General features: G+C 38.7%; 1 protein-coding gene across 1 annotated transcript in view; it reads left to right on the forward strand.

The window, feature by feature from the left end:
• Positions 1–748: 748 nt before the first annotated feature.
• The window catches only part of LOC139466013 (titin-like), a 347,974-nt gene continuing 333,322 nt past the window's right edge, over positions 749–15,400 (forward strand). The window contains exons 1-2 of the mRNA XM_071248028.1: positions 749–982; positions 12,703–12,825. Of these exons, the coding sequence (XP_071104129.1) occupies positions 875–982; positions 12,703–12,825 (231 nt within the window). The 5' untranslated portion in view covers positions 749–874. The remainder of the gene's footprint in view (positions 983–12,702; positions 12,826–15,400) is intronic.

Below are 15,400 nucleotides of genomic sequence, written 5' to 3' on the forward strand. Positions count from 1 at the left end.
TAGGTGATAAAGCTTGGCACTAATGATCTCCAAGCCAGGAAATGGGAGGTAGTCCAAGAGCTGTATATTGAGGAGGTCTCACATCCATGTCCAAGAAACTGTATCTGGGCTCTCTTTGGTCCAACATGGAGTCCAGAACTACAAGAGATGTTGGCTGAAAACTCTCCAAAACCAACATCCACTTGGTACCATGTGTGATGATCTTTATGGATGGGGTATAGCTATGGCATATGTAGCACACCTAGGATGTTATAGAGTATATCACATAAGCTGTGTAGAGATGGCACCTATCCCCCTCAGAGCGTTATAGAGAGGGGTTAGGCAAGGAGATTCTCTGAGACTGCCTCTGTCTGCCCACAGAGCCCCCTCATAAGCATCTTTCCTTGGTGTTTGTTTACAGGATGGGCGATTTTCCTTATATGGGGGACACTCACTCCTATGAGGAATGGTGCATTGGCACTGTGGAAGAGGCCATTTAATCATGAGGGGTGTTTGCTAAATGTCAAAAATAAATCTAATATATGCATATTTCTTTTATAATGATACAATAATAAAAGTATTATGATTAGACATGCTTTTATTATCAATTGAAATTAAAGTATGAAAGTTAAGTTCATGAGTTGGAACAGCGGGATGAAAATCTCTCCTACCATCCTGACCCCTATTGCAGTACGTGAAGTGAACTGCTCTAGAGCTTCTGTGTATATGATGGTAAAGCAATGTAGAGAAATCAGTTAGTGTTGTTAGAGCCGTGAACTTGTACATAGCTGCATGCATGCCTATTACCACCAAGGCTTTGCTGCTAATATCAGGACAAATCTAAAGCTAATAACTGTCATATACATGTGATATTTACCCAAATCCCATACACAAGATGTCGGACAGATTCAGAGATTTATCGGAGATTCCTCCGACTACGACCACCATCAGTACAGTTGCAGTACAAGCTGGTCGAGCCAAAGTTGTTCTTGCCATTCTCAGAGTAAGTAAACTTTGATAATATTACCTAAATCACTCCTGGATATGTGCAGGTAAAACATGTACATCTTTGTAAATACTACTTTCCTACAAACCAACAGCATATATATGTTATATATGATTGTTGATAATTATGTATGCTAAATAAAAAGGTTTAATTGTTTCTCATGTTTATAAATCAAAGGAATTTTTTAATTTGTCAAAAACTAACAGCTGAAACATGTTTGTAACCAGACTTGGGAGGGATACGGTTTATTACATGTTTACCTGCACAGAATCTATCATGCCTGTCAGAACACATACATCAATACTTTGATGTGCTATAGCTATCACAAATTATCCTATCAAATTAGGTTTGAAAATGCAGCATCATGTTAAGTATATTTAAGATGAGAAAATTGAATTGGCAATGATCAAGTTTGACCCTTATTATCTAACAACCTTTGGATCATTCCACCTGCATTCCGTGGCAGCCATCTTGGATTCATATAACAGCCCTTGCTTCCTTGATTGCTTTGCCATGAATTCAAAAGGTATACACCAAACCGTGATTTAGTGGATACTATGAGATTTATCCTTTCTGCATACGAATTCAATGTTACACTAAAGATTTAATGTTGATGATACTTTTATTGAGTATTTTCACCTGTAAGACATTCCGCTCTTTAAGTTCACAAAAAAATTAACTTAAGTTAGATTCTTCACAGAAACATTATTAGGTAATGGGTCTACCGTGTCATTTCTAGTAGATAAGATAATTTGTCCAGGGTGAGTATCTGTACACCTGTACAGAACTACGTATTGTTCAGCACTGAACCTGAAATGGTTTTATAATATATGTGTTGATAGATACCGGTTTTCAAGCTTTGGATTTGGAATCTGGGTGTGGAAAATAGTTTTTGGTGCTCTGTTGGGCATCGGAATGTTATTTTTATCTGTCTGCGAGTTAACTTGACCTATGACTCATTCTCAGCCAATGATCAGGGTGTTTTAGACATGCGTAGATTCTATTGAGCTTTTGCGCAATATTGACTTCCACTGACTAAATTGTGATTATGAATTTATAGGATTGATGTATTAATCATCCAGCAAACAGCTGTTCAGTGGATCAAATTATTTGGCATTCTATCATTTTTTTCTGTTTAAATGATTTAACATATCAGCTGAATAGATGTAATGTTATTTTGTTTAACAACAATTTCGTGTACATTATTTTATGCAAATCATCCGAGAACATGTTTATGGTTCTCTATGTAAGTTTGTGTTAATGGTTTTTTTCTCATTTGGAAATAACATATACTGTCAGGAACAAGTTAAAGACATGGTAATCTGGCATTAATCTGTCGTGACGGATTAACTATAGGAATATGAAAGAATTGGGAGGTCCTTCAATGTTTTAGGAGTATGTACATACAAATCAGAACTGAAAGTTATACAAATATTCAGATTATCCTGAACTTAATAAGGTGGGTTCCGCTCTGCTACATTTCTTCAATAACAAGGTGCAATGTTCACTTGGTCATATTCCGACCAAATGGATAGTAGGAGCGCTTCATGGTCCAGCCTAGGAAGCCTGGCTGCTGGGAATGGTTGACTTCTCAACCTTCAGGGGTACCCGGAAGAACCAGTATCACAAACTTTTGTTTTATTCTTATCAATGTAACCAAAATGTGGATCTGGTGCATTAGTTGCAATCATATTGCCCTTGATGGATATGAGATCACCCAAAATGTGGATCAGTAACCCTGAATGTGGATCAGATGGCTCTCACTGTGAATCAGATGGCCTTACACATGGATTTGATGGTCCTAGACACATATCAGATGACCCTAGAGAGGTAGCCAACGGCCCTAGACATGGATCTGGTTGCCCTAGATATGGATCTGATGGCCTTAGACATGGATCTGATTACCTCTGACATGGATCTGATGGTGCTAGGCATGGATCTGATGCTGCTAGACATGGATCTGATGGCCATAAACATGGATCTGACAGTGCTAGGCATGGATCTGATGGTGGCTGGCATGGATCTGAAGGCCTTAAACATGGATCTGATGGTGCTAGACATGGATCTGATGGTTCCTGGCATGGATCTGAAGGCCTTAAACATGGATCTGATGGCCTCAAACATGGATCTGATGGTGCTAGACATGGATCTGATGGCCTTAAACATGGATCTGATGGTGCTTGACATGGATCTGATGGCCTTAAACATGGATCTGCTGGCCCTAGAAATGGATCTGATAGTTCTAGATGTAAATCTGATAGCCATTGACACGGCTCAAATGGCCTTTGATATGTATGATCAAAGTCCCCGAAAGTAAACATTGGATGACTTAATACTGCAGCATAGGACTGTCTTGCAGCTCTGTTGTCAAGTGGACAGAGAATCTGAGAAGCATTCTGAATATCCAATAGAATATTTTGCTAAATAATGGGTCATAATTTGACAGCTGAAGTTTTACCTCCATCATATTTTGAAATTCATCATTTCCTCCATACATCGGGGCACGGGTGGCCAAGTCGTCTAAGGGGCTGCGATTATCTGTGTAGAGTTGCATCCCTTGGGCACGCCAGAAACCTATGATTGTGGGTTTGAATCCCGCTTCGCCCCGATTATGTTTCTAGGTTTGTCAGTACCATACCCGTGCTCATGGGCTTCACCAAAGTGGTAAATGTCTGACACCTGCATCACTTGGGGCTTTCCTCCCACATTAAGCTGACACGCCGTGATATAACTGGAATACTGTTAAAAGCGGTGTTAAACACATCTCACTCACTGCTGCATAAATAATCTTCCTCAGCCCAAAGAGCGTTTTGGTGGACTGGCTGCTGTATATGCTCTGGTTTGTTTTACATAAGTTTTGTCCAGGTTACATCCACACAGAGAAAGAGTGAAAAGAAACGACCTCTCCTTTTACGTTAATGTCTTTGGCAGGGATAAACATGAACCCTAACATTTACAGAATGTTGTGGCATATTGCAGCAGCAGCAGCAACACAAGTTGTCCTCATGTGCTGTATCAGAGATTTGCAGCAAATGAATGCCCTGTACTCCCATTTTAGACGAAGGCTGAATCTCTGGAAACATTATTTTGATAGAAACAAACAACTCCATTTAAATTGAAAAGGAGACCCAGTGAGATGGGAGACCTGAACATGTGGTAAATCTAGACTTGCTTCATTAGGGCTATAGCATTACAGTTAGAGCTGGGCGGATGGGAAAATAATATGGTTCAGGGACTGTGAGACAGACTTCTCCTATTAATACATGGAAACTGCCTTCTGGAAGCCACAAAACCACACCCTTCAGATCTAGATATTGGAAAGAATATTTTGAAAATTATTGATGAAAATCAAATAGAAGTATTGAAGGAACTGAACTTTTAAGGAGATAATCTAATTTAACACATTAGATAAGGTAATTGCATCAAACATGTTGATATGGTTCATATGCTTTGGCTAAATAAAATATGTAAATACACATTTGAATTTGTTAAATATCAAGACAATATATTTCTTATGTTTTGGAAACAGAGATTTCAGCAAATATACTGAGTTGGATGTATTGACGAAAATCTTTTTCTCTTAGTTTGGACATCATTGGTTATTGAGTGTATTGTATCTCAATTCCGATAAATACCCTAAATAATCATTGCCATCATAATTTATAGTCTGTGGGGCGGTCGGGTAGCCTAGTGGTTAAAGCGTTCGCTCGTCACACTGCAGACCCAGTTCGGATTCCCGACATGGGTACAATGTGTGAAGCCCATTTCTGGTGTCCCCCGCCGTGATATTGCTGGAATATTGCTAAAAGCGGCGTAAAATCAAACTCACTCACTCATTATAGTCTGACTGACAGGATGCTACAAGAAGCTGTCCATTCAATTGCACCTCCATGAACAAGAGAAACCCTGTGTAATACTGGTATGGAAACGGTGATGTCATTCTGAAATGAAGCTGTCTTGGAGAATGGGTCCAGGACATTTATCATAATAACAGTGAGATATAATATAGTTGGACTTAATGGCACAATGTCAGGAAGTTCAATCTGGAGAATAACCACTCTTGATTTGCCACTGCATAAAAAATAAAATAGCAATGAAAATTATGTGGACAGATCACTGAAAATCAGTGTTGACACCATGTGTTCACAAAAATGGTATGCATGCCCTGCCCCACCGGTATCAAACACACAATTTACATTAAAAAGTTGCCTGGCGACAAACTGCAGTACTCTTATAATGAAAATGTAATAAAATATTTCTTTCTTTATTTTACCTATTTATGATTCAGAGTGGGCAGATCTGTAATCAAAGTTATAATAAAGATTGTCCTAGTGTTGACTTAGATGGAGAAGCAAACAAAAGTAAAACAAATGTTCATATGAAAAAAACATGACCAAACCTTTAAAATATATTACAATAAATTATCCTCAATTTTCTTTTCCCATTGGGCGGCATGGGCGTCCAAGTCGTCTAAGGCGCCGCTATTTGCTGTGCAGAGTTGCGTCCCTTGGGCACTCCAGAAACCTATGATTGTGGGTTCAAATCCCGGTTCACCCCGATTATGTTTCTAGGTTTGTCAGCTTCAAACCCTTGCTCGTGGGTTTCACCAAAGTGGTAAACGTCTTAGACCTGCATCACTTCAGGCTTTCCTCCCACATTAAGCTGACACGCCGTGATATTACTGGAATACTGTTAAAAGCGGCATTAAACCCAACTCACTCACTCACTCTTTTCTCATTGTTATATCCTTAGCCCAGGTGATATTGTATCCTACTGGTATGTGATATTGTGTCCTATCAGATATTGATACCTATGTGACATTAGATCCTATGTGATATTGGATCCTCTGTGATATTGGATCCTATGTGATGTTGGATCCAATGCTACATATGCCTTCCTGTATAAAAATGTTACAGCAAGTGCTATAAAAATCTGGATTAGAGGTAGTTGAAATCTTGAGATGGAACTCAGGCTTAATTTAGATTATAGTGTTTATTTCACTCCAAGATGTTTATATTTTTGTGTAGTATCTTTCCTTGCAATAAAAGAAACAATAATTAACCCAGTTTCTGGAGGCAGATGAACATTTCAAGATAAACCAAATTGAAACTTCCTCCAAGTTCCTGTGTCTATTTCAAGAGAGGTGATTAACTAACAGATCAGTTACCTGCACACAGCAGAGACAAATTATCAGCAGAACATGGAAAGAGAACGTTGCCGGTTATACACTCTCACACCTTATCTTATTACCAAAGTCAGTTTTCGAAACTGCTGTTTTTTCAGTTTTGTCTTCTTAATGCCTTATCATCCTTATAAATCATCTTTTCGATGTTATTGATATATGCATAAGGCCAGTCTCCTCAGCATCACACCCAGGCTTGGTGATGCTTTCAGAAGAAACCTGATATCTTCTTGTGCTGCATCCATTGAGCCAAGATAGACCTGCCAGCCACCGCCTCTATCTCCCATCTTGTATTTACTGCTGCTATTCCTGACACACCTGGTACCACTGCTGGGAGCAGGCCCAACTTGTGGGTGCATCTGGTAACCATGGCAACACTCATCACTTGTCAGATATGCCTTTTTCCGAGAAGACCAGAAGTTTCTTGGAAGCTGATAGTTTGGCGTAGGTGGAATTGAAACAGGAGCAGTCATGACTTGGTTGTACTGAATGATTCTGACTGTTCAGGCAGCGGTCATGGCTCTGCTCTGCGATATACTTCCTATCTTCATCATAGTGGCAATATTAGTCCATTGAAGTCATTGAGATCCTGATTATAAGTTTTGAACAGATGTGTCAAATAAATATTTTACGTCAATGCCAGAGATTAACCAGGTTCGATAATTCACCAAAACATATACCATAGGGCGTAAAAACCAAAACAGGGGTAAAAATTATATGAATGGATCACTGAAAACCCCCAGTGGAGACACTAGGTTTTGTGAAAAGGGTAAACATATCCTGCCCTACAGGTGGCATCCACCGCTCACATAATTTGTAGAAAAAAAGTTAGTGTTTGTTGTCTGACTCGCAAGGTTAAAGAATAAAAAATGTGGTGTGTTAAGTTTCACGAGGAAGAATTTATACTGAGGGAAAGGAATAATGCTGTATATAATTTTTGCTGCCGTGTTCAATCATAATGTTTCATATCAGCTGTGTTTCATATCTGGTGTGTTTCAAATCTGGTGCGTTTCATACAGCTGTGTTTCATATCTGGTGTGTTTCATACAGCTGTGTTTCATATCGGGTGTGTTTCTTATCTGGTGCATTTCATACAGCTGTGTTTCATATCTGGTGTGTTTCATATCAACTGTGTTTCATATCTGGTGTTTCACATCAGCTGTGTTTCATATCTGGTGTGGATCATATCAGCTGTGTTTCATATAGCTGTGTTTCATATCAGCTGTGTTTCACATCAGCTGTGTGTCATATCTGGTGTGTTTCATATCTGGTGTGCTTAGCACATTACCAATCATTCCATGGACCCACGACCCATCAAAATAGATACCAGGATTTAAGAAGCCCCATAAATTATTTCAAACTGGACATTCCCTCATATAACCATGCCTGCACTAGGATATTATGCTCATAGAACAGCTACATAGATGTACCAGTATGCATTTACCCAACTAATTTTGGTGATATTGTTCGTAAAAGTGATGTACCAAGTACTTGATGGAAAGCTCTCTGTGATTATTTCCCTTTCTCTGACGGGTTCTTGGTTGTGAGTAAACAAATGGACATTTGAAACTGGATTATGCAATCTCTTTTGGAAAGTTTTTGAAAAGACTGTTGACTCACACACTTGGAAAGTGAGAGAGTGAGTGAGTTTGGTTTTGCACCCCTTTTAGCAATATTCCAGCAGGGGACACCAGAAATGGTCTTCACACATTGTACGCATGTCGGGAATCTAACCTGGGCCTTCGGCGTGACGGGCGAACGCTTTAACCACTAGGCTACCCGACCACCCCCACTTGGAAAGAAAATTCTGTTTACACTCATGAGGGATGTTCAGTTTATTTGGTTGGTTGTGATTTGAAATAAACATTATGTTTTCAGATGAGTGTTTTTGAGTATTAGATGTCCTAATATTTCATTTGAAACTGGCAGTGTAAACAAGAGGTTTACAAGTGACAGTGCATCAAATACTTAAAAACATCCACAAATCTGAAAAAACACTGCCTACAATTCTTGTTCTACATTTACTCAAACAGCTGTGATACAATGGATGATGTAATATGCTTCCATGACAACTGAAACAAAAACAGTATATAATAATGATTATTAAATGGACATGAGCAGTGACTATACTTAGTGGGCATGACGTGAACGTGAAAAGTGGATGATACATGAACATTAGTAATGATATTTAGTGACTATGCAAATGAATAAACATTTTGGACGTCCATGATACGTTTATGGACGGCCATGTTTATCGCAATTACTCACACTATAACAAGGGGTGTGGCATCAAACAGACATTGTAAATACTCAGATGTAGCCTGTTTTTAGGATATAGTCATCTTTAAGAAGTGAGTGAGATGTTTAACGGTTGTTCTTGTGATCAGCAGAAAATTGTGAATGTTTCTTTAGAGTCTGAAAACCCATAACACAGGGATATATCTATGAGTTACTTAATTGAGGCTAGATTATTCTGTTTGTGAAGAGTACAAGATTCCACATGATAAATGGAGACAATACATTGTGTTGTGTGTCAGTATGTGGTATGTAATCATTGTTAAACATGTTGACTGTGGGCAGAAAGTGGCTGTGGTTACTCCTCATCTGTTCATGGATCATGTCACATCAGGGGTATGGAGTGAGTGAGTGAGTGAGTTGGGTTTAACACCACTTTTAACAGTATTCCAGTTATATCGTGCGTGTCAGCTTAATGTGGGAGGAAAGTCTGAAGCTCCAGACGTATACCACTTCGGTGAAACCCATGAGAACGAGTATGGTGCTGACAAACCTAGAAACATAATCGGGGCGAACCCGGATTCGAACCCGCAATCATAGGTTTCTGGTATGCCCAAGGGATGCAACTCTGCACAGCGAATCACGGCACCTTAGACGACTTGGCCACCCGTGCCCCTTCAGGGGGGTATGGAGCTACAGATTAGAAAAGTGTGTAAGATACAGGTCAGTGGGCAATGTGTACAGTGGGATTTACAGCATGTTCTACATATCCAACGGACTACAAATCATATAATACCTTATAAATCTATATACCAATCTCATCCTTAACCATGTACCTCCAAAGTTTGTATAAGGATTAAAAATTGATAACATAAACTGGAGGGGATTTCATTGGGGTTGTCTGTACCGGTTCATCTTTTCATTCTTGAGTTCACTTTCTTTAAATGAGGTATATGTACTTAGATGGTTAGAGGTTGGTCTGGTAATTGTGAAAATGTAAATTGCACTGTGGCACCCCCAGTTGTATCGTATAGTCAAAATGATACAGATGAAGGGATACAGTCACATTTGTCAGAATGATGTTCAGAATCACTTGCTCCATGCTGTTGCCGGCTTGCTCGCTGGCCAGCTAGATAGCAGCTCTGGGGTTGTGATGGGTGTGTCTCTCTTACACAGCATCATAAACACAGTATAGGGTTCCAGTACACCATGTTTACATGTGGAACAGGGTTTGCAGAATGTTGCCTGACACACAATCTTGCCTGATTCATTTGTGTTGCATTGCTGCTGACTGAATGATTTGTTTATTAATAGAAAGCATTATGAATCACTTTATTTACTTATTGTTGGGAAGCTTTATTTGGTTTTGGACACTGATAGTACAATACACATTATATAAAATACATTTGCTATACTTGGATAGAGTATAGATTTGAATTGTTTTGTTTTTTTCAGATACTATTTTGACCTTTTATGTATTGTTGTTAAGAATGCAGATTTAACACAATTTTTGGACAAAAACTTTTTCAAATATTGTAGAATCTTACACTTAGTAACATCAACCTGATGATACTCATCCTCATCATTATCCCCCCCTCCTCCTCCTCCTCCTCCTCCTCCTCCAGGGGCGGTCAGGTAGCCTAGTGGTTAAAGCGTTCGCTCGTCACGCCAAAGACCCGGGTTTGATTCCCGACATGGGTGCAATGTGTGAAGCCCATTTCTGGTGTCCCCCGCCGTGATATTGCTGGAATATTGCTAAAAAGCGGCGTAAAACCATACTCAGTCAGTAAGTCCTCCTCCTCCTCATTTCTACACAAACATATGTATGATGCAGATTACATTCTTCTTGGTCACATCACATGATTATCTCATCCCATTACACTGATGGGTGAAAAAAAGAACATTTCAATTCATAATTTACAAATGAAACAAATTAATGTTTCTTTAAGAGGGGCTTGTTTTATCAGTGGCCTGACATTAATACATGGTTGAACATCTACAAGGGCATCTAAGGTGATGGCGTTAATGGCATTACCACATGGCCAGGTGGTGATGAGCCAGCAGACCAGATGGTGGCTGGCTTTAATGCCTTCTTCAAGTAATTGAATTAAGTCTAGGAAAAGCAGCATGCATTCTCCTAATAGATCCCATGAGTTTGTATATGGATTTAATTAGGAAGAATTTTGTTCCAATATCCTATCAAATTTTATGAAACCTATTGTATCTTAGGGATAAAGAAGAAAAAGACCTAGGAGGGAATCATGGAGGGACTCTTGAATTGGTCTTCACATGCTTGCCGTAAGAGGTGACTAATGGGATCAGGTGGTCCGACTCGCAGACTTGGTTGATGCATGTCTGATGTCAATCTCTGGATTATCTGGTCTAGACTTAATTACTTACAGACCGCCATCATATAGCTGTAATTTTGCTGAGAGCGGCATTGAACAACAAACAAACAAACAGTCATATTGGGACCTTTCACATACTATCTTTTCTTTTCATAGTTTGGATAGTTAGAACAGTTTATATTTTGATAAAAGTGTCCACAATTTATTCTGAATTGTTGATATGATCAATGTAACCTTTACAACTCAAAAGATTGTTAAAGAACAACCTGTTCTCTTATATTACTAAAGTTAATGACAGATTAACTATTGTAATATGAAAAAATCGGGTCTCCTTAACTTCTTTTGTGTCGTATATTTTAGTTCAATTCATCATCATTTGTTACCCAATAATTTCATCTATAGATAAGTAATAGTGTTTAGGTGAGTAAAAATGACATTAAAATGAGTTATATTTCTAATTTCCTTTTGGTTCAAAGACACCAAAGACACCAGCCGATATAGCTGACCATGTAACAAGATATTCTGATATTAGTTATCTGTCGGCTTTGATCCCTTGTCTATCAGTTGAGAACAGAAATATTCTGACTGCCTCCAGATCCTGCTTCCTGTGTAGATCTATCCCAGAATTCCTGGTGAGCATTCCCATTTGAGCGATGGTGACAGCTGTATATCTTCTATCTGGTGCTACTGGCATCAATCCAGGTGTTTCTCGTTGGCTGGCAGCCAGCGGGCACCTATAGGCATGCGCTAGTCACATGCTGAAACAATTTACCTTTCCTATAAACTTCGAGTGCCAAATATTTGCTGTATTATTCTTAAAGAACTGAGGTTCACCTCGGAATAAAATGGTACCGATGTTTACCTCAGACTTAAGTGGTACCGCTGTTCACCTTAGACTTAAATGGTACTGATGTTCACCTCAGAAGACTTAAATGGTACTGATGTTCACCTTAGACTTAAATGGTACTGAAGTTCACCTTAGACTTAAATGGTACTGAAGTTCACCTTAAACTTAAATGGTACTGAAGTTTACCTCAAAAGACTTAAATGGTACTGATGTTCACCTTAGACTTAAATAGTACTGATGTTCACCTTAGACTTAAATGGTACTGATGTTCACCTCAGAAGACTTAAATGGTACTGATGTTCACCTCAGAAGACTTAAATGGTACTGAAGTTCACCTTAAACTCAAATGGTACTGAAGTTTACCTCAGAAGACTTAAATGGTACTGATGTTCACCTTAGACTTAAATGGTACTGAAGTTCACCTCAGCAGACTTAAATGGTACTGATGTTCACCTTAGACTTAAATGGTACTGAAGTTCACCTTAGACTTAAATGGTACTGAAGTTTACCTCAGAAGACTTAAATGGTACTGATGTTCACCTTAGACTTAAATGGTACTGAAGTTCACCTCAGAAGACTTAAATGGTACTGAAGTTCACCTTAGTCTTAAATGGTACTGATGTTCACCTTAGACTTAAATGGTACTGAAGTTCACCTCTTAGTCCATATACTTTTATTACATGTTACCAGTTCCATCTTACCCATGAAGATCCAGGTTAGAATAGGTTTTCAGCAACCCGTGCTTGCCATAAGAGGTGATTATGCTTGTCGTTAGAGGCGACTAATGTACCCCAATTGTGTAGATCCATACTCATGATAACAATCACTGGACTGTCTGGAACAGACTTGATTATTTACAGACTGCTGTCATATAGCCTGAATATTGCTGAATGCAGCGTTAAACAACAAACAAACAAACAAACAAACAAACCAACTGTATCTGTCTGATAGATGTAACTTCGGGATTAACAGTTGATACTCAAGCTTTTCTTTCAGAATTCCATTGAACATCGTAGATCATGTTGGATTTTCAAAGGGTATAGCTTCGAAAACTGCAGAATTTTTCTTTAAAAAAGAATTGAATTTGATGTGTTTGTGTTTGCAGAGTGGAGAATGGATTCGAGTACGTGTCCACCAAATGGAACCCGACCTCTTGGAGGTCGGCGCGACCTTGGAAGAAGCTCTCCAGCTACGCAGGGAACATGACGAACTCCTCTCAAAACTTCAGGTAAGAGAGCCAAGGTTGTGTAAGCTGCAGTGCAGGAAGTGCAGCATGGAAACCTATTCTGAACTGTTGGGTGATTAACACATTACCATATCTTGAATATCTTTAAAATATTCAAATATGTTCAGCATGTCCAACACATCGGAATAATCCAGACCAGATTTTTCACTAGTTGGTGATGTGTGGTGGTAATTTTGATATAATCATAAAAGTTTCATGTTAGTAGTTAAATGTTGAACTGGGTTGTCATACTAAGTAGGAACTAATGAATTCAATCATGCTGTTTCATAAATGAGTTGGGGCGGTTGTGTAGCCTAGTGGTTAAAGCGTTCGCTCGTCACGCCAAAGACCCGGGTTCGATTCCCGACATGGTTACAATGTGTGAAGCCTATTTCTGATGTCCCCCGCTGTGATATTGCTGGAAAATTGCTAAAAGCGGCGTAAAACCATACTCACTCACTCACTCATAAATGAGTTGTGGAACGTTTATGGCTGCTTGGTACAGTAATCCAGTATTGCAGTGAGGAAAACTGACTGGTTACAGGTCAGAGACATGTACTGCAGTAAAACTCATATCTAAAGTAGGAGCATGATAGGATTAAATCTTGATTATCTGATAAGAACTAACTTTTCATTAGTAATACCCATGTGATACAATCAACACATATATCTTGTTGAAACATACCCGTGAAGATCCGGCGTAGAATTGGTCTTCAGCAACCCATGCTTGCCGTAAAAAGTGACTATGCTTGTTGTAAGAGGCGACTAACGGAATCGGGTGGTCAGGCTTGCTGACTTGGTAGATGCATGTCATCGTATCCCAATGGCGTGGATCGATGCTCATGATGTCAATCACTGGATTGTCTGGTCCAGACTAAATTATTTACAGACCGCCATCCTATAGGTGGAATATTGGTGAGTGCGGCGTTAAACAACAAACAAACAAACCTTGTTAAAACAACCTGATTTTATGGATACCTATGCAGGATGACAAATGGATGATACACATTTTCTCCATCACCCTAGGGTTCTCTTCCTGCTCAGTCATGATCCTTAAAAGGTGGCAGACATATGTACCCCCTGATAGACCAACTCAGGAATCTGACCTTCAATACCCTCCACAGCCTCAACAGAATTACAGTGGAAGGAATATATATTATCATGCTAAATGCTTGATGAAATCTATTTTCTAGCTGTCACAATTGTAGGCTAGTTGTCCACATTTCATTGGCTCAGTACATCCATTCTTTTGCATTTTTTTAGTCATATCTGTGTTACATCTGAGGTAAAACATAATGAGGAAAATCAGTGATGAAGTCTTGAAATGTACCATGTAAATAGCAAAGTTCTTAAAATCCATGCTAAAAGTGCTCTAAAATCTGATTTAAGAATGAAGTACTCTTTATTGTGTTTAAATACCAGTGTGTACATTTTCCAAATACAAATAAAAAGAAAAATCTACTAATGTGACACTCAAACAAACAGTCAGACAAACAGTCAGATGAGTCAGACATTATGTTTCCAGAGTTCTGGCTATATCATTAAATTATAACCCGAAAACATGCACCACCATCCTCTGCAGCACCTTCTCCATGACATAACAGCAACATCCACACATCCCCTTGAAGACTGAGTCACCTCCAGGTATTGGTGCGGAAGCTGCATTGTGGGGTAGAGATGATAGTGATGTAACATGCAGGCAGAGCTATACATCTGTCAGACTCCGCAGGGGGCTCCTGTCAGACACTGGTTTAATTGGGAACAGGGATGCCGGAATGCACCTCTTGTTACCTGCAATTGCATGCCTTCTATGACCATATGTGTCCCTTAAGAATAACATCTTATTTTGTTCAAAATTGGGATATTTTAAGGTTATTTTCCTAAAATTCAGAGTATTTTAATATTGAATATAGAGCAATATTGTAAAACTACCAAGGCCAATCCTTCTTTATTGGTCTTGGTTTCAGTAAAATATAAGTTACTGCAAAGCCATAACATTAGATAGAACTATATCAACATGAATTGGGATTTTAGTTTATTCCAATTCGGGATGTTTTAATCACCATTTCATGCAGATCTGGTTCTGGATATTCCATAAGGCCTCTGAGCAGGTCTAGATCAATTTAAGTGATGAGATACTTATACTTCATAATAATTTTTTCATTTTGGATTAACCTTTGATACCTGAGCATGATATTCATGTTTGTACAAGCTGGATATGGCAGGATGGGTAGACACCACCACAAATTGTACCCACATACCCTATTGAAGAAAACGAAGGTTTTGTAATGGTTATCAGATGCATTTGACACAAGACTTTATGTTGAATGTCAGTGCTATGAATTATCAAACTAAAGCAAAACTTATATTTTTCTCAATTGACCTACCAAGTATATATATATATGCAGATATATAAATGATAATGATAACTGGTAATGAGTAATAGTGCTTATGTTAATTCGTAATTTGTTTTATGCTTATGAAATGTTGCACTAACAATCTCACTGCGTAGATTGTTGTTGTGAGTATTTGACTTTGAACTTCAAAAGTAAATAGCTTTTTCCTGCCAGAAACAAAG

This window comes from Haliotis cracherodii, unplaced genomic scaffold (genome assembly GCF_022045235.1).
Source record: "Haliotis cracherodii isolate W230 unplaced genomic scaffold, xgHalCrac1.p SCAF_18, whole genome shotgun sequence".
NCBI lineage: Eukaryota > Metazoa > Mollusca > Gastropoda > Lepetellida > Haliotidae > Haliotis > Haliotis cracherodii.